This window comes from Anthonomus grandis, chromosome 10 (assembly GCF_022605725.1).
Source record: "Anthonomus grandis grandis chromosome 10, icAntGran1.3, whole genome shotgun sequence".
In the NCBI taxonomy this organism is placed as follows: Eukaryota; Metazoa; Arthropoda; class Insecta; order Coleoptera; family Curculionidae; genus Anthonomus; species Anthonomus grandis.
This window is the reverse complement of record NC_065555.1, coordinates 9,366,494-9,385,912: the sequence shown is the minus strand read 5'-3', so window position 1 is coordinate 9,385,912 and position 19,419 is coordinate 9,366,494. Positions and strand designations below refer to the sequence as shown.

General features: G+C 29.9%; 1 protein-coding gene across 2 annotated transcripts; it reads right to left on the bottom strand.

The window, feature by feature from the left end:
- Positions 1-12,536: 12,536 nt before the first annotated feature.
- On the bottom strand, positions 12,537-15,218 carry LOC126741397 (elastin-like). 2 transcript variants are annotated; one of them, XM_050447791.1, is made up of 4 exons: positions 15,055-15,218; positions 13,436-13,661; positions 12,937-13,290; positions 12,537-12,875 (listed from the first exon to the last, which is right to left on the bottom strand). In XM_050447791.1, exons 1-4 carry the CDS (start codon positions 15,064-15,066, stop codon positions 12,703-12,705), a joined length of 765 nt encoding a protein of 254 aa, XP_050303748.1. In that variant the 5' UTR covers positions 15,067-15,218; the 3' UTR covers positions 12,537-12,702. The 2 variants fall into 2 exon arrangements, with proteins under 2 accessions (XP_050303748.1, XP_050303749.1); XM_050447792.1 differs by having other exon boundaries at positions 12,949-13,290.
- Positions 15,219-19,419: the final 4,201 nt, after the last annotated feature.

The following is a 19,419-nucleotide window of genomic DNA, read 5'->3' as shown; positions in this document are numbered from 1 at the left end:
ACACTTACCATTATTTTAATTAAGGTGGCAATCTTAGAGCATTCTAAACACTTTACTTTATCAATAAGGTCGTTTATAAACATAATAAATTAAAGTGCCCTAAGATTAGATTTTTGAGGTACGCTTGAGCTTAGTGTAAATGTACAAAACTTAGTGCCTCCAACTTCTACAAATAGCAATAAAATTATTAGATAAGAACTTAAAAAGCTGACAAAACTCTTTAAAATTAAGTTGTTTAAGATTTATTTCTAATTATATTTAAAAATATTGTAAATACCTTACGAAATTGTAATGTACGATACCTTACGAAAAAACAATTTTAAATGCCACACTAAAGTGTAAGATATCGAAAAAGTAATCAAAAGAATCCAGAAGCAATGACGACTGGAAGAAATATTTGTGGTGTCCTAGAAGTGAATTAAACAAGATCAAGTATTATAGAGAAACTGGGTATTAACCGTATAAATGTTTTAAATATTCCAAAACTTATAAAATATTTGCTGGTTTTAAACCATTGGTCGTTTAAAACCAGTGGCGAAGAATAGAATTTTTAGAAAGCATGATAGAAAATGTAAATGAAAACAATTTTTTTTTACGAAATATTCTGTTTTGAGATGGATTTTTTTCACATTATATGCGAAACATAACCCTATCGTTGTTTGATATTGGTCTCGGGAAAATAAGCATAGAAGTCTTTAATTACGTACTCAATATCCTTAAATGTTTGGGCTGGTATTTTAGGCGACTATATTATAGAACCATTTTTATTGACCCCAAAAGTACCTTGAGTTGCTAGAAAATTAAGACGGCTATCGGGGTTATGGTAAAAGATTTTTTAATAACCACTTTTCTTAACGGACTTATAGTGGCGATATTAAATGTCCTTTTAAATCTAGAGATTTGTCCCCGAGTGACTTTTATTTTTGGGGTTATCTTAAAAAAACCATTTACAAATACGAATATAGTAGGCCAGCTAATTTAACGAAGTTACAAGATTGTATTTAACCATAAACTTTTTCGGAAGTACGAAATTGCTTCAATGATAACTTAACTTACTATTTTTTCAAAGAAGGAGGGTTGTTTGAGGTTTTTATTTGAAGAATTAGTTTTTGCTATATTTATTTTTCTTGAGATTTAATTCTAATTTTGTATAGTGTTGAAATTTCTACTTTCATCAGACTTTATATTTTATTTTTGTTAGATTACACGTCATAATAAACATTTTGAGATTACGATATTAATGCGTAAAATTTCCCTTAATATTTTGCGAAATTTTATTTCAAGTTATACAGTTACCCTGATCATGTCTAGTCAGATATATTACGTCCCATTTTTGATTTTCTTAATAAAGTTTGGCTAATAATATGTTAGAAGTGGTCCAGATTCATGAACTACAAGAAATAAATGCATGCCTTTCAAAAGGTTACAATAATTTGAACAAAAATGTATTGGCCATAAATGATTTGGAAACATTACTGCCATGCTAAGGCTCAAGTTGTCCTAACTGCAAAAAATGGTTTTTAAGGTTAATACGGTATTGCACGTAAATGGCGATAATCTTTCGGCCTACCAAACGAGAAAGTCCTATGTGTATTTCAAATACCCGAAATAGTACTATTAATTTTGGCCTAACTGCAAAAACTGTAAGGAATCCTAAAACGAATTGTCTTAAATAGATTTTAGAAAAAGTTTATGATTTTACCAATTTTAGAGACTCGGTTCAAAATGACAATTTAAGGAAAGTTTAAAAAATATAATTCAAATAAATTTTGAAAGAGGTTGTAAATTTTTACATTATAAAGAAAAGTTTTCTGATGAACTTAAGCAGTTGGACAATATATTTTTGGCTAAGTTTTGCAAATATGAGCTAACCACGCCAAAACAAAGAAATGCTCCTAAGGGAATTAATTGAATTAGAAAAAACAATTTATTCAGTAAATTAAAGGATCATCACCACCAAACAGGCTTTTATTTTGGGAAAATCTACCAATTTCAATAATTGATGATTCTGGTGACATGAAATGAAAATAAATAGTTTTAAAAATGACAGGGTGTTTGGTGCATCATTTGGCAAATTTAATTGGCTGAAAAAAAAATGTCTTCTTCTTTCAGCCAATTCAATTTAGCAAATAATGAACCCAACACCCTGTATATGTACCTTGTCATCTATTTTTGTTTAAGTTGTTTTAGGCTCTAGAGTTGCTATTATTTGATTTGGTATTATTTGTTTTTTACTTGTGATATTTGAGCTTAGGATTTTTTATTTTTCTGTTGTTTAAATTGTCCTAACTACAAATATTTTGGAGAATAAAGAGAGTTAATAAACCTAACCCTAAATTGAGGTATAGTGTTGATTTTCTTACCATATATTTCAGAAAAAAAAATATTCGGATTAAATAAGTAAAAAAAGTGCATATAAATACATTAAAATTAATATTTAGCAGTTAGAACAACTTGCCTAAGCAGGGCAGATTAGGCCTAGCATTTCCTACTTGTATAGGTTTTATAAATGTTAATGAAAGAGATATGTACGTTCAGGAAAAATTAAGAAGAAGTGACTCTATTTTAAAAATTAATGACCGGGCACTTCAGGATGAGAATTGTCAGAATCAGTGTTATAATCTACTGTTCTCATTTTTATTTTAAAGCATCAAAGAATTATGGAATACATTTCCTGTATTGAAAGCTTATAAGTTTAAATTGAATGCCTTGATAACATAAGACTTACTGCATCCATTTAATGCTATCTGAAAAAGATGTCTTTGAAGGTATAAGGCACCTGACGTTAGAGATACTACAAGGTATATTAAATTAGTTTATTGAATATTTTTATAGAAGAATAGTGTAAAGATATTTTGAAGTATGGAGACCAAAAATACTAACTTTATATTGTGGCCTATGCTCATCACATTACCATTGCATAATATAAATAATGTGCCTAATACTTTTAGTAAAACACATTTTTTTTATTTAATAATGTAGTGTGATGTTTCTCTATAATGAATCTTTCAATTTTTGACTACATACATACCTACCCTTAAAAATAACGTATCAATAATAATTAAACAATTACTTCTTGTTTGAAAATTATACTATAAACACTAAATATACGTCGCCATTACTTGCAAATAATTTTCTCTTTCTGTGAAAAACTGTGACTTTATAATTAAAAATTATTAAACAAAAAAATTCGGTTATGCTGAAAAAAATAGACCCCAACAACAATCCTACTACAATCTTGTGCTTTGTGTAATATTCGAATAAATCAGTGTTAAACTTAAGACTGAAAGAGTTACTTTGCAATGAACGATGATGTGACACATTGTACTTAAATTGTTATTTGAAGTAATAGGAAAACGTGTTTTGAATAAAAATATTTTTAGGCGCATAAATATATTCTACATTAATATGAAATAGTGTTTTATTCGCATTTAAGGAGCATCGCTAAACAACTTAACCTGTGCATTTATCTCAGGCAAAATAACTTTATTTTCCAAGACTTTTTTTGCGCGAGTAATGTATCTAATGTCCAATTTAATATTTTTGTAATCGACCGCAACGAAATGACGAATAACGCGCTAAGCAAGGAAGCGAACGAGTCCTCTATCAGATTTAATAAAGTGTGATATGATATAATAGGAAATTGACTTCACTCGCGTAGTTCACATTTAATCAAAGTTACTCCGAGTTCTTGATTTGCTCTGACTGGCCGATCGAGCAATGCCTTCTGTAATAGAATTTCTTGGCGTGTAGTTTTTAAATGGCTGGATTGAGACAAACTGCATGAAATGAAAAAGCTAATAAGTTTGCAGTTATTACATAAAAATATATATATAGAAAACTCGTAGTACTTTACTTAGCTAAAATAGTTAAAATAACTTCCTTGCTCTTCAACTACATTACTATTTGTCTTTAAACTGTACCTCTTGGATCAGAATTAGTACTCTCGAATACATGTAACAAAGCTTACAATATTTATTTAACAACTTTGCCTCCAAGCAAAATGGCAATGCAAGTTCGACAATTAATTACTACTTCCCCATTGTCTTCTATGTTCAAAAACATTCACATTTTAGTTATGCCGGAGCATATATACTTTTTAACGTTTTTCGTGTTGTTACTATCATTACTGTTCGTTAATATATATTTTAAGTAAATATTAACATCTATCGTGAGTATCCTATTATGAGTTGATGTTGCCATTTAAATAAATGACTTTATCAGCTTCAAGAACCATTATTCAAGACCGTTCTGCATGATTGTAGATTTGGAAAAATACCACTTTAACCATATATTCAACAGCTCTTGCATAAAAATATAACTAAAAGATGTCAGATCAAAGTATTAAAAACTTTAGAGTAAGTAGGTGGTCAATATCTGATGTTTTTGAAAAACGGAACTGAATTTTCTGGAAAATGCAATGACAGAAATTATTTATAGAGAAGATGTAGTGTGCCATTTTTTGTATATACAGGGTGTTCATTTGAAAACTTCCCACCACGGATTTATCGAAAACCACTGTTTAAAAAAAAAAGCCGAAATACGTCAAAACGTTTGTCAAGAGGGACAACTTTCCAACCTAAAATTACTTCACCCCCTTTCACCCTCTGCCCCCCAGGGTCATCCCCTTAAAAATTTTAAATGGCAAGGGATATCGAGTAATAGCTTGTTTAAAAGGTTTTTCGAAGCCTTTTATTTTGACGTTTGATTTTTTAAATCGGTCAATTCGTTTTCGAGAAAATTAGAAAAATCTTTGTTTATCTTAATTTGTTCAGACAGAAAACAAAAACATGAAAATATCAGCTTTTAATTCAATAAGTGTTCAAAATATTGCCCGTTTTTGGCCAAACAATGATATAGGCGATGTTCAAATTCCTGACGGACATTTTCAAAAACATGTTGTGGGATATCATGACAGCTGTCGATGATACGTTGACGAAGTTTATCCAAACTTTCAGGTTGGCGAGTAAACACAATAGATTTCAAATGACCACATAGAAAAAAGTCTAACGGCGTTATATCAGGAGATCTAGCAGGCCATTCTATAGGCCCCCTTCGCCCTATTAATTTATCTGGAAACTCGTCGTCTGAAATATATTTCCAGCAAGATAGCGCCTCCTTCTCACTATGTTCTTCCCGTTCGGCAATGGCTAGACGACGAGTCTTTTTGTATAATCCAGATGCAATGGCCTTATCGGTATGCACCGACTTATCAAGCGCACCCTATTACTATCGCTTTAAAAAAAACAACCTTAAATTATTACCATACCTTTGAACTGACTTTTACCAGAATATCCAGGAGTTCTGTTTTGATATTGGGTATGCTAGTGAGGATTAGCCGCAAAAAATTATTTATAATTTAATTTTAAATATGGGTACATCCAAATGTTTCTTGTAATTTATTAGAAGAGGTAAAACTTGTGACTAGTAAGTTTGGTAAGTTTACAAGAATCGCATTGATCAATTGTGGAAATACTATAATAATTAGGAAAAATGCGAAAATTTTACAAAACACTAAAATCGATGTGGGGCTAAAATATTGTTAAAATGTCTTCCATTTATACTGAAAGTAGAAAATATGATGCAGACCATACAATAATTCATGCTTTCCTGTAAGGAACGAAGACCAATTTTAATAAACTGTATACAATTTCGATAATTTTTAATATAGGGTGGTCAAAAAAGAAGATTATAAATAAAATTTAATAAAGACTGTTTATTTGCTTAAAAAACAAAAAACAAGGGACAATAATTTTGTATAACCTATTGATACTTATTCCGAAAAATTGTAGTTTTTGAAATATTTGCAATTTAAATATTTGTCTCTCAGAGGTTTCTACATTATATCAGTTGACTATGACGGTGCGGCATTAAAAAACAATCAAGTGCTAAAATAATGTTACTAGTTTAATGTCATTTGCAAATTGTCAAGCATAAATCATACCGGGACGATTAAATAGCATACTGGAAGATTATTGAAATTTATTTATTACTTACGAGGAACAGGACATGCATTTATGATATTTGGATAAACAGAAAACAACAGCATAAAATACTGTAAAGAAATTTAAAGAATCAATAAGTAAAATTCTGTCAATTTATTTTACTTCGATCTCAAAAAATTTTTAGATAATAATATCTGGATGGTTCAAGCGAAGTTTACTAAAAATAAGATTTTTAATCGACAAAATACCCATTTCTAGAGTGACACAAATGTGCTCTAATTTAGAGAACTAAACTTTCAAGAGTCCAGGCAATTTAATGTTTATTGTGCTCTAAGAAATTACAGCATCGTGGCTTTATAATTTTATGAAGACAATTTAAATGGTAAGTAAAGATAGTTCTGAATTCTTCTACTAATAAGACACGTGGTTTAATAATTTCTAAGTGAGCATTATCGTAAAATATTGCTCAATTTGAAATTAACTTCTCAACAGATTTGCTGCCAATTGATCAGAGTAATATACTCTACCTACACGATGAGCAGCCTCCACATAATGGCCAATTAGTCAACACTCAGCTGCAAAATAAAATAAATAAATAACCAAAATAACGGACCCTATCTTTGGTCACCCCGCTCTTCAGATCTAACAGTACTCGATTTTTTTTCGATCTGTGGAAGAGTAAAAAATAATTTTTATAATACCACAGTACTCATTAAGGAAAATTTCATGCGGAAGGTCAGAACTGCATTTGAAGAACTTAACTCTCAGTCAGTAAGTGAGCCACCAGCGAAGAATTACTACTTAGTGCGAGATATGTCTAGAAGTTCAAGGTTTATCAGTTTGAACATTTATTATATTTTAGAAACGACACATTTTCGGAATAGGTATCATTTTACAAAGTTACCCTTATTTTTAATACAAATTAATTATTAAAATAGAGAGTTTCTATTTAAAAAATATCACACCTACTTCTAGTATAAACGAAGGTTCCGCTATCTTGAAAATATTTTAGCCGAGTTGCTCCCATCGACTTCAAATTTTCAGAATTTTTCTAATAATAGTTTTCTACAGATCAATGCATTTCCTTGAAGAATATCAATGAATCAAGTATCGAGTATCAAGCACAACTTTAAGCAATTTCTGTAAAGAAACCGAATAGTGTGACCGGGATGGGTTGTATTGCATACTCAGAGTCTTTTGATTGTTGATTTTTATATTTACTTTGAATAATTTTATATTTATTTACTTACTGTATAAAGTAATTCTATTCTTATAAACATATAAACGAAAAGCCTTAAATTTTTTGAATAAAAATCTTAATTTCCCTCTAGATATTTTTTTAAAAATTGGTAAGCACTTTCTATTCATCCAGAGCTATTTCTCGATACAGATGTCTACAAATTTAAAATTTTTAGAAACAGGCTTCTGAACTTTTTGATCGGATTAAAAAATAACTGGTATGTTTTTTTAACTTTAAATACAAGAATATTTTTTTATATATTTAAATAAGTTTTTTTTTTATGAAATAGTTGAAATTCGAAATCGATGATTTTTTAAATTTTATATATTAAGTTTATATGTATATTTTTAAATTTCGCTAAAAAAAATTGAAATAAATGGGCAAAAATAAAAATATTTCATATAATTTTTTATTTCAAGAAAAATTATGAATTTTAATTTATTTTCTTTTAGTTTAACAGAACCTACTGAAATATCAAACAGGGGTGTTAAAATTTGTAAGAAATAAAATTCTGTAGTTCAAACTCGTGGACGGCTTTGACATTATGTTCATAGGAAGTTTCTTGCTTGATTTCAGTAGCATTAACCAAAAAACCCATCTTCAAATGTTTGATAAAACACCCCGTACATTTAAAACGGTGCACGTTTTCGTCTTATTTTTAGCTACAGATGCGGATGTTAAAACATTGTGATGTAATTTCAGAACCCTTTTATCTGCAAATAAGGAGAAAAAATAAAAATCGAAAAAATAAGTAAAGGAACTAAATCCAAATCAGCCATTTTGTATTATTAAAAAAAAATTGCAACGAAATGTCCAAATCATGTGTTAAAAAGGACTCGTACTAGAGTACATAATCTAGACCTTCGTGATATATCTTTCATTGTAATATTATAATTTACAAATTTTTTATTTTCCTACGCTCTTTTAGCTACAATATAGCGAATTTTTATAATGGTTTACCTTCTGTATAAAATCTTTGTCTCTGAATTTATCTAAAAAAATGTGAGAGATTATATTACCAATTTGTGTAATATCTGGCCTGTACCAATAAGATTATTATTATTACTAAATTAAATATTTTATTTTAATACTGTCATGTCTGATATTTTATTTTATGCGGTTTTTTCTCCTAAAAAACTTCTAGAAGTCTCCTTCAATCATCAGATAGAGGGACAAAATAAACAGCATTTTTTGAAAGCGATACTGACCGACGGGTAGCCTGGCTTCCATAAAACAAATTAAATATTTGATCCCGAATAAGAAAAAGTTGCCTGAGGCCAAAACGGGGGCAGTTTGTTCGGACCAAAACCGACGCGCAAAGTGCTTGGTCAGTTCCCTGGGGAACCACCGGGATTCCGATTTACTCTTAAGGGGTTGATGAGCAGACCGCTCGCATGGACGGAATAAAATTATATTTTTCATTTTATGCTTTATTCGATTTATTTTATGTATGAAGTTGTATTAGTTTATTGAACCAAATTATTTATATGGTACAATTTGTTAATTATTTTATTACTTGTATTATTGAATTTATGTACGATACTTTTTAAATCAGAATGTTTTGCAAATAATATTTTTATTAAAAATGTGAAAGTAATACTGGATAGTGTCGAATAATCCTAATTGAATTTTAAAATACTACAAGGTAGAAGCTCTTAAACAACAAAAAACACTAATTATAATTTAAAAAAAATTATAATACAACTATTTAAATATCTAACAAACAAACAAAAGTATCTAATTAAGAAAGTAGAGAAAAGCAAAGTTTATAAGACACCATCTGGAAATATTGATTTAAAAGTTCGAATTACTCGGTAATGTAGCGGTATTAGCAGACAAGCCCTTTGCCAATATTTGTACAGAATTTCAAAATAGGTCTTTTTTATCAATTACGGTACACTTTAAGGATTTAATAATAAATTCTGATTCAAAAATAAAATCTGAACATTTGTATATAAACTATTTATTTTTAAAACATCTTTTTATTGCTCGTCTTTTTATTTAATTTTTTTGAAATCATTAAGCAGCACTGTTTGGAAATCGTCATTTTCTTTAATTTTTAGTGAATATATTTTGTGTTATAAATTTAATGGCATAAATACAGTTTTGGGTTTATTATTTTTATATTTAAACGCTCAGCGCATCCTGTAAGGGACGACGACGATGTACGCGCGGACAGAAAGTACCAGAAAGCAATGGCTACTTAATCGTGCTGCCGAATTTTGGTTTTTTTTTAACTTATACACTAAAGTTGCAAATTATAATCAATACAATAAAGTACTATGTAAGACTATACAATTAAACGTGGTTGTGATAAATGGACAATATCAGCGACAGGGATCCTTGCAGGATGGAATTGAGGAGCCACATGTATGTGCCTTTCCATTTTTTACGTTGAGCGTTTGACTCTGGTCGTTTTCTAAAATAATAATTACAGTCCACTTTTCCCATCAAACTAAATTCGCAATTCTGCTACAAGCAGATCATACGCCCTTTAAAATGATAAGTCTTACTATGCCACTAGCTATTTGACATTCCAAAGTCCTCCTTATTTATCGGAATGTCCATCAAATATATAAACCTACAAAAATAATGTCCAATATTTAATTCGATTATATGTCTTTCTTGGAATTCCAAAATTCATTTTAATTAAAGTTACGATACAGTGATGCTCAGTACCTATTATGTTGGATTCGTGATATATATGTGTGTTGGAAATTAAATATTCTTTTTTACATAATGTATATTCTGTAAATTTCTAATATGTCATCGTAACCGTCCTTCCACCAGTTATAATTTACCATAATGCCAAGATCCTAAGGGGAAGACCGTTCCTAACCCTTCTCTGAAGACACGTTTAACCTCAGCTGTATGACCTGCAATCCTGAATACGGTACCAATGACTTTATTACTGAGATTTCAAAAAAGAAATAGACCGCTGCAAAGTCTAAAAGACAACTGATAACAAAAGTCTCTAGATCCCGCAGATCCCGCAATTGAGAATATAATCCTGATAATTTTTTTTATTCATCAAATACCTATTATTACAGAGCCACCTTTTAATCCTTGTTTATGCTTCCCAGGAACTCTCTAGTTTAAAATTAGAAGCTGTTATTTCCGACTCAACTGTGTGTCCTATCCTTATAAAAAAACTCATTTAAATCGTTAAGTGGGCATTATGAAGTTTGTTTTTTGCTTTTGCTACCATAGTTATTTACGATTTGCTAGTATTATCTGATGGCTTAATAAGTTAATTATTACTTTGAATTTTAGCAGGTCCTATAAGCCTAATCTAGGTGACTCTATATTGAACTATTAACTTCTATTTTCCATAAAATCCAGGTGGTATCACAGTGACTAAATTGTATATCAAAAAAAATTTAATTTTTTTTTCCCACTTATGCAGGGTTAAAATATCACCCTTAAGATTGAGACTTTATTGATTACTTTTGTTTGCAGCTTTAAAAGTCCATATTAAAAAATGGCAAACGTTAGTTAAACCACAAGTATCGATTTTTAATAACAACCTTGCAATTACAATGAAAATTAAACATAGTTTATTACAAAATAGCTGCTTATTATTTCAACTTTTGTAATCATCAAATTAAATCTAAATTCCTAAAAGAATTTAGGCTAAAAACCGAAAATTTAGAACGGAATATTGTACAATGGTTAAATTATTTTATTTATGATAAAGTACTAACAAGAAAATGAGAAAAGGACCGCTTAGAGGTAGTTGCAACTAAATTTGTTAAGTACGTACTTAACTGTAAGTGCATCTCATTAGGAACGGTTTGTTCAGAGTGGTGCAGAGTACAATTGACAAACGGCACAATTGCCTTCGTAAGCGAAGAGCTCGCTCCCGGCTGTCTAGTTGCTCTTTTGATTGTACCGTCCCTGTTAAGCAGAAATTAAGCTAATAGCGATAATGAATTCGGGAAGGTCATTACTTAAGCCTACTTTAAGCCGCTTGTCAAATACTCATGATGTTATCATAAGTAAAATGTTATTAAGGTAAAACATCAACAAAAATGTGATAAGTGTTATGAAATAAAAATATTTTGATATGCAAGAGAGTACTGGAAAAATTATTTCCTTGAAATATATTAAATATTACCCCAGAAAAATAATATTAATATAAGTAAATGCCAAATATAACATATTTTATGTGATAATTTTTTTTAAGTATTAATTTACGATAAATATTTGCTTTAATTATAAAAGTAATATTGCGATCTGACGGGGCAAAAATATGGAAAAATTTGGTATAAATTTTTCCATTTGGTAATAAATCTAGAAGATAAAATTTCGATTAAATGATGATAAGTTATCCTTTTTGGCGCCCAACAAAAATATCGATTTGAAAGTTAAAAATATTTAAATATATCTAGAAATACAATAAGGTAGAGGTTTTGTAAAACAGTCCCAACCACTGTTTTACAAAACTTCGGTTAAAAGTTAGGGCTCCTTAGGGCTCAATTTTGGGGCTTTTTTTATTTTACGCAAAGTCATATTAACAAACGTAAACCACAATATCTCTTATACTTACGGGGATATTTTGATAAATCTGTTTTTAAGTATAAAATATAAAAGTATTTATATATTATTATAAAAGTATTTTACTGTGGATATATTTCAACTAAAAATCATTACTTGAAGTTGATTTACTGAACTGAGAAACTATACAGTATTTTTATAGTTATGGTTGTTATCTTAACAGCTTGTAAAACGCAATAGAACTTGATATTTTAAAATTCATCTAAATAAAAGTCATGTAGTTATAAGTGATAAGTAAATTATTATAATTGTTAATAAAAAAATCATTATGGGTAAAGGATTTTCGCGAAAAATTCACCATAACATAAGATTGGTCCAAAATATTGGAAAATTTTTGTAGTTTAGAATCGATCTTCTTTTATTTAATTATTTATGAGATATCTTATCAAAAGTATATTCCGCTCGCCTAACTACCATGCTTCTGGTTCCATGGAATAACACAAGTAAATATTTTTAAACCGGCAATCTAACTAAAGAGTAATCTTACAAAGGATTCCTAGGAAAAAAATTATACCTTGAAAAATTAATTAAAACTGCATATCCCCTGCATATATTACGGTTTTAAAGTTCCGAGACATTTTCATAAAACATAAATCACATTATTTTAATTTTATGACTCTTTTTATTTAGGCCTTTTTTCGAAAAAGTTATGCTTAGGTTTTGAGGTACTACTTTCGCCCGCTAGTGCATAAAATTTCAATATTTTCAACACTTTCAATACTGTAACAACACAATATATGAAATCTTCTTGAAATCAGCAAGATTCTACTTTCACACTACTAATAAAAAACTAGTTATCAAAAGTAAAAAATATATCTATTTTTTAATACATTACAAAAAATATCTGGTGTATCGCAAACAATGCAAGAAAACTGCATTAAGATCTACCTTGTAGATATATAAAAAAACTCAATGGACAAAAACAAAATTTATAGTTATTTCACTAAGTTAGCTTAAGACTTAGTGAAGGAGACCTTTATGTCCAAGACCTCCAGCAAGTGTAGGTCCCCAGAGACCGTCAGCTTTTACAGCTCCAGCTGGTCCTACAATAGCTGCTGGAGCAGTTGGGGGTCCGGAAACCACAGCACCATGTCCACTAACTCCGATTGAGCCTCCTCCATTAGTAATTACACCTGCAATATAACAAAATGATTAAATTTTTAGTTTATTAAAATTTTTTGTCAAATTTCATACCAGCACCAAGACCAGCACCAAGACCGACGCCTCCAAGACCAACGCCACCAAGACCGACGCCTCCAAGACCAACGCCGCCAAGACCGACGCCTCCAACACCAACGCCACCGAGACCGACGCCAAGAGCAGGAGCAGCGATGGCAGCAGGTGCAGCAATAGCTGGGGCAATGAGTCCTGGACTGGCAAGACCAGCAGTGATGGCACCAGTGGTAGCGATACCAGCAGAGATACCACCGGCACTAGCCGGTCCTACGGAAATGGCACCAGCTGAGGCGGGACCAGCGGAGATGGCACCAGCAGAGGCAGGTCCGGCAACAATTGAACCGGCTTGAGCGGGTCCAGCTGCAATAGCACCTAAAATTGTTTCTTTTATTTATAAGGAGTATTTAAATTTTTATCTTATATAGGTTTTAACGTTGAATTGACATAATCATGAAACGTGATAATATTATTGCTTTGTATAAACAACAAGAAACTAAGATTTTAAAAAATCACTTACCAGCAGAAGTGGCTGGAGCCAAAACGGCGCCAGTAGATACACCAGGAGCTAAGACAGCACCAGCGGCTACACCTGGAGCAACAAGACCTCCAGCAGCAATACCTCCATGTGCCAAGCCCAAACCTCCAGCCAAACCTAAGCCACCGCCCAAGCCTAAACCGCCAGCCAAGCCAACTCCACCTGGATTGGCGAGGGCTACAGCAAAGGAACAAAGGGTGACGATGAGCTGTAATAAATAATAATAATATTATTTATACTATAAAACTAATTACGTAAAACGCTAATATGCTATTTATAATTAGTGACAAAGTTGTGCTTTACTTCTAGCCAAATAATTAATGCCTTGGAAAACTACTCTACTTTTTCTACTCTTTCGATTTATTATCAATGTATAATCCCAGGCACTTGCTCTTTTTATGTATTTATTTAATATTTAAAGAACAATATGTTTATTTTTGTAATGCTTAATGCTAGCTGATTCACATTTGTATACTGCCGCAAGTGGCTAGCAACTCATCATTTATTACCATTTCTAATTCACTAGAGTGAAAGTCGTGCAAGGGGAATATCCACTATATTAATGTAAGTGAGATGTAACGGACAGAATACTGATCATTTGATCCTTGAGAAACTGCTCATTTGATTTCCAATCTCTCAGAACATCATAGAATCAGGGAATTCTCCAATCTGTACTTTTTGCATATTTTTACATGGGAATATAGCAAACCAAGTTAGAGTAAAACCTTTAACTCCGTAAAGAGGAAGTCGCAAAAAAAATAGAAACCTCAACTTATAATGCTTAAATTGGTTGAAAATACATACAAAAGATTAGCCTTAAATTTAAAGGTATGATACTATCACCTACCTTATGCAAAGGTAAGACACTAGCCTCAATAACTGCAGAATATTTAAATGTTTGCTTTGTCTTTAGATAACAGGTTTGAAAGAAGTAAAATTACGGTAAATGTGAAAATGTGTTAGAGGGAAAGAAATAGGACTCTATATCCATCTCATATCGCAGTTTTATAGTAACAAAATTATATTAGAAATTAGTTATGCAAACAAAGTTAAATATTTAATACTTAGAATAAAACTGATTACATATGTAAATATACTTATTTGCATTAATAATTTCAAATAGGAATTTATTATCATAAAACCGCGAGTAAACATTTTAATTTTGTCCAAGAGTGTATTTTTTTAAAAATCTTAATTTAAAAATGTATTTTTGATGAAAACTTAAATAAATACACTATACCTAGTGCTATTATTATTATTTGGTACATATTAGGTTCACAGTAATTAATATTGATAACTTAAAATCATTATAAAATGATGATTCATGTGATGACCATAAATGATCCTAAAATTCATAAAATATTTTTTATGGCCGACAATCAGTTGTAGCCATCCAGTTTTTTTGTATATTATGTAAATGAAAATAATTTATTTTTTAAAGACGATTTGTCTATAATAAAACACTTAATTGCTTAAAAAATATTTTTTAACAACAAAACTATGCTAAGCTCTTCTGTTTTTTTACTATTATTTTTGCAATTATATCAAAACAATTGTAAATTTGAATTTGTGTAAAATGGTAAATAAAAAATAAAACTTACCAAACCGTTCATATTTGCCGTTGTTCTAGAACTTTACGCAACAGAACAATGTGGTTCTCTGCAGCCACCACCCTGGTTTATATACAAATATAGTTCACACCGACCTTCACTTATCTTGAATATATTTTATATTCTTGTAGATTAATATCAATATGGTCTTTTAACATTATAAATTATAAAAATGTAACTGTAAAGTAGGAAATGTTTGATACTAAAGTAAAAGAAAATGCATGTATATTCTGCATGGAAAAAAAACCGTTAAATTATAAATATACTGAATACCTTGATTAATTTAAATTAAAACAGAAACATTAAAACAAAAAGACATATCATTAAAAATTTATATTTAAATTAAAATAGATTTCATTTTATTGAAAAGTCGACGCAGTAAAACTACAATACGAGTCTATTACCGTATTGTGATCAGAGCCATCATAAATAACAAAATAGAGGAAGAGAAATGGGTAATTACTATTTGAACCGTTTTAAATCTAATAAATTTCAAGATGAGGGGTAATATTTGGCCTAATTGCATATTGGACTTATTAACATTATATTCCATCTCATTTGTAATAAAATACAGAGAGAATTCTGTAATATGAAAACTAAATCGAACGCTAACTAAGCTAGTTTCCTAAATAATGCCGATTTCTGAACGAATAATATTTTGTATAATATTTTTGGTGAAAATTTCTTAATCCTTTTTATGCGATTTATTAGATGTATCTAGGAGCAACCGTTTTTGAAATGCATGTGGTTTCAAGAAGTGAAACAGATCTAATAAAAAAAAATTAGGCAAGTTAATGTAAAAAAATAGTAAGTTTGGTTTATGTTGTCATGTAAAAATTCAAATATAATACAATTTTGATTTTGTTTAAAGTTTACGTTGGACTCCTATCTACATAAATTTGATAGGAAGGAGATCAGGCAATTTAAGAATATTTAAATATTATTAATATATATAATAATATATAAATATATTCACACACTTTTAAAATAAAAGTCAACTCAATCTGAGCACAAGAAGTAAAGTTATAAATTCATTTACCGAAATGTACTTAATTTCACGTGGTACCCTTGACCTATCTTGCTAAAACCTGGATAAAAATGCTTTCAGCGCATGGATTTTCTTTACTTTTTCAACACAAGCTGAAAAAAAATCCACAAAATCTCTTAAAATATAAATAAAGCTAATCTCAGTACTAGCAGTGAAGTTATAAAGCAATTTAACCAAGAGAGCTTGGTTCCCAATACCTTACTTTCTAAAACCTAAATACAGATTTGTCTAGTATATGGTTTTTCTTTATTCTTTTATCAAAGTCAGAAGAAAACTTTAAAAAATCTTTTAAAATAAAAATCAAGTCAATCTCAGCACTAAAACTAAAGTTATAAAGAAATTTACCCAAGAGTACTTAGTTTCCCTTAGCACTATTGACCTGTCTTTCTAAAACCTGGATAAAAATGCGTCCAGAGCATGGATATTTTTTATTTTTTTAGCAGAAGCAGAAAAAAACTTTAAAGAATCTTTTCAAGTATAAATCACTTTAACCTATTAGAGGTAAAGTTATAAGACAATTTACCCAAGGGTACTTAGTTTCGGTATTTAATCGGTCTCCGCCTCGAACTGTTTGTACTGTTGTATGTTGCCCTTGCGCACCATCAAGACGAACCCGATTTTTTTCTTTTCGCTTTCAATTGGTTCCTAGAACGTTAATGGAGGTTCTAGAGTAATTCGAGAGGGTAACATGGATTTCAGGAGGTTTTTATCCATCCTCATGGTTTCCTCTATAATGGTGTAGAGGAATTATGAAAATATCTTAAGCGGTTCTCAAGTTATGCTTGTAACTGTGAGTCAATGATTGAAAGTGATTGAATCATCCCAAGTAAATATCGGTAAATGGACACCAAATAATGTGACATGAAATTATGCGATTTGAATTATGATCATATTAAAATCAGAGATGCTTGGTGTTCACTACATCTTTCAAGGATTCTTACTAAAATCATGTTATCAACTTTCGATAGTGAACACGATTAACCATAACAGCCTTCTATACGATCCAGATAGTGACGATTTGAAGAGTGTTTGGTTTTTTAATAATATCTCAAATTTATGAAAATTCTATAATAAATTTACCAAGGTTAAAATCTACCTCTTCTGAAAATGAGGTACATTGAAAAATTTACCGCTTTTTCTATTCGACAAAGCCATGGGCATTATGATAGTCCCTATAGGCTTTAATTCTGATGTCATTATCAACTGTCTTATTAAAATACGCTGTATTGGAATAGGTAGAGCCCAATTGCTGGGTTAAATAACAAATCAATGATGGATTTTCGGTCACCCTCGCCAATAATAATTATGTTTTACGCTCTAATGCGAAGGAACTTTACGAGCATATTAGCTATGGATATATTTTGCTTCAAATGTTTGTCGTCCATAAATTAATTTTTCGCCTTTACAACTTTATACCACCATGTATAAAAGATATATAGGTACTTTATGATCAACACAAAGTAACTAAATTAAATTATATAAGTGTACCAAGCGTTTATCTAAGTACGTGTAAAGTATTTTAAATCTTGATTGGAGTGCACTCAGCAGCCAAATTCGGTGATTAAATAAACATAGGATGGTTCCGGTAAAACCTCATTCATTTTGATTCACAAATTAATTAAACTATAATCAAAATCATTTAAGGAAACTCTGCAGAGGTGTAGTCAATTATTCTTTCCCAATATTCAGCAAAACTGGTTATTTATAAATAAAATACAATTTTAGAAAAAACATTTCATTAAATGTTTTTCGCCTCATATATTGTGTTACTTGTAAAGATACTTTTGTTATCGCATTTTTATTATCAACAAAATAGTATTAATCATAGGATTTATTGTTTATTTTAAATAGAAATATTCTAAAAGTCTTGCAGTAATAGAACATAATAATCTAAATAATTTATTTTTCTTGTCTTTTTCATTTAGCAAATTAAATATATAAAAAAATATTTTTAGTAGCTTACAAGAAATTTATTTTTACTCTTGCATCAGATCAGTAAACCCCACCTAGAATAATTAATCAGATCACTTTATTAACAGCTTGCGGCTTTGCACGAGACATTTATATAGGAATAAATGTGTACATTAATCATTTATATAGAATCAGTCCTTATTAAGATCATTTACTGCCAAAACAAACATGTACAAATTAATAAAAAAGAGTAAACCCCATCGGAATAAACCTAATAAAAAAAAATAATTATGTTATTTTGGATAAATATTTCGATTAGATTTAGTGAATCAATTTAATTCGCTATTTTGAATTGATCGACAGCAAGACATTATCGTCATTTGCACATAATATGTAGTACAGATTAATGAGCATGAATATTAATTGACGTGTGTTGGGTATTAATATTGTGAATGTTATATAAACAATAAGTGGTTTGCATATTTTAATTTTCAATAGAAAATGGATAACAAGTAAAAAGCATCGCATAAGTATCATTAAATTGATCAGCTGCTTACCAGAATTCTTATACTTTCTTGACGCCTTTTGTTATACATTATATATGCGCAACAAAATTAATATAAAATACGTACAACCCATATCATACTATTTATAACTAACAAACATGGAAGTTTACTTGATGTTAATCCAAGATGCCAAGAAGCAGAAATTACCCATATTTGTGGGAGTAAAAGTGACTAAAGGCGATTAAAAAACCGTAGAAAGAAAACTTTGAGTGTTTAGATCAGATCAAATTAATTAAATACAACTTCTTCCCTTTTTTGAATTTTCCACCCACAAACTTTTTATACAGAATTTTATAATTGAAATGAATGAAATTGAGTTATATATCTAATTCTGCGTAATACATATCACTCAGCTAGTCTGCAAGAATAAGTAACTTACTCTTGTTCTAGAGTCAACAAAAATTCAGTATTTAAATTTGAATTCAAAATCTTAAATAGCACACAGAGAAACTATTATAGATACATAGAAATAAGGATAGGTATGGCACTGAAAAATTATTAGTATTAATTTAGCAGCTTAGGGTGCTTTCGGATTTTTCATTAACTTAATAAATTTAAAAAAATAAAAGTAAATTTTCTATTTACTCTATACCATTGCACTTACATACTCTGCACTTGAATATATACCGTACCACAATATACATCTCTGTTGTGGTAGTTGATTCGATGCTCCTGGGTCAGATTAACTAGAACTGAGTAAAAATTAATAGTAGATCGCCAGGTTTTTTGAAAATATCTCAATTTCGGTATCGCTAATAAATGATCTATATTAAGTAATATCTAAGCTCACAGAGAATATTAAACAAATGTATGTAGTTAAATTCTGTCCAA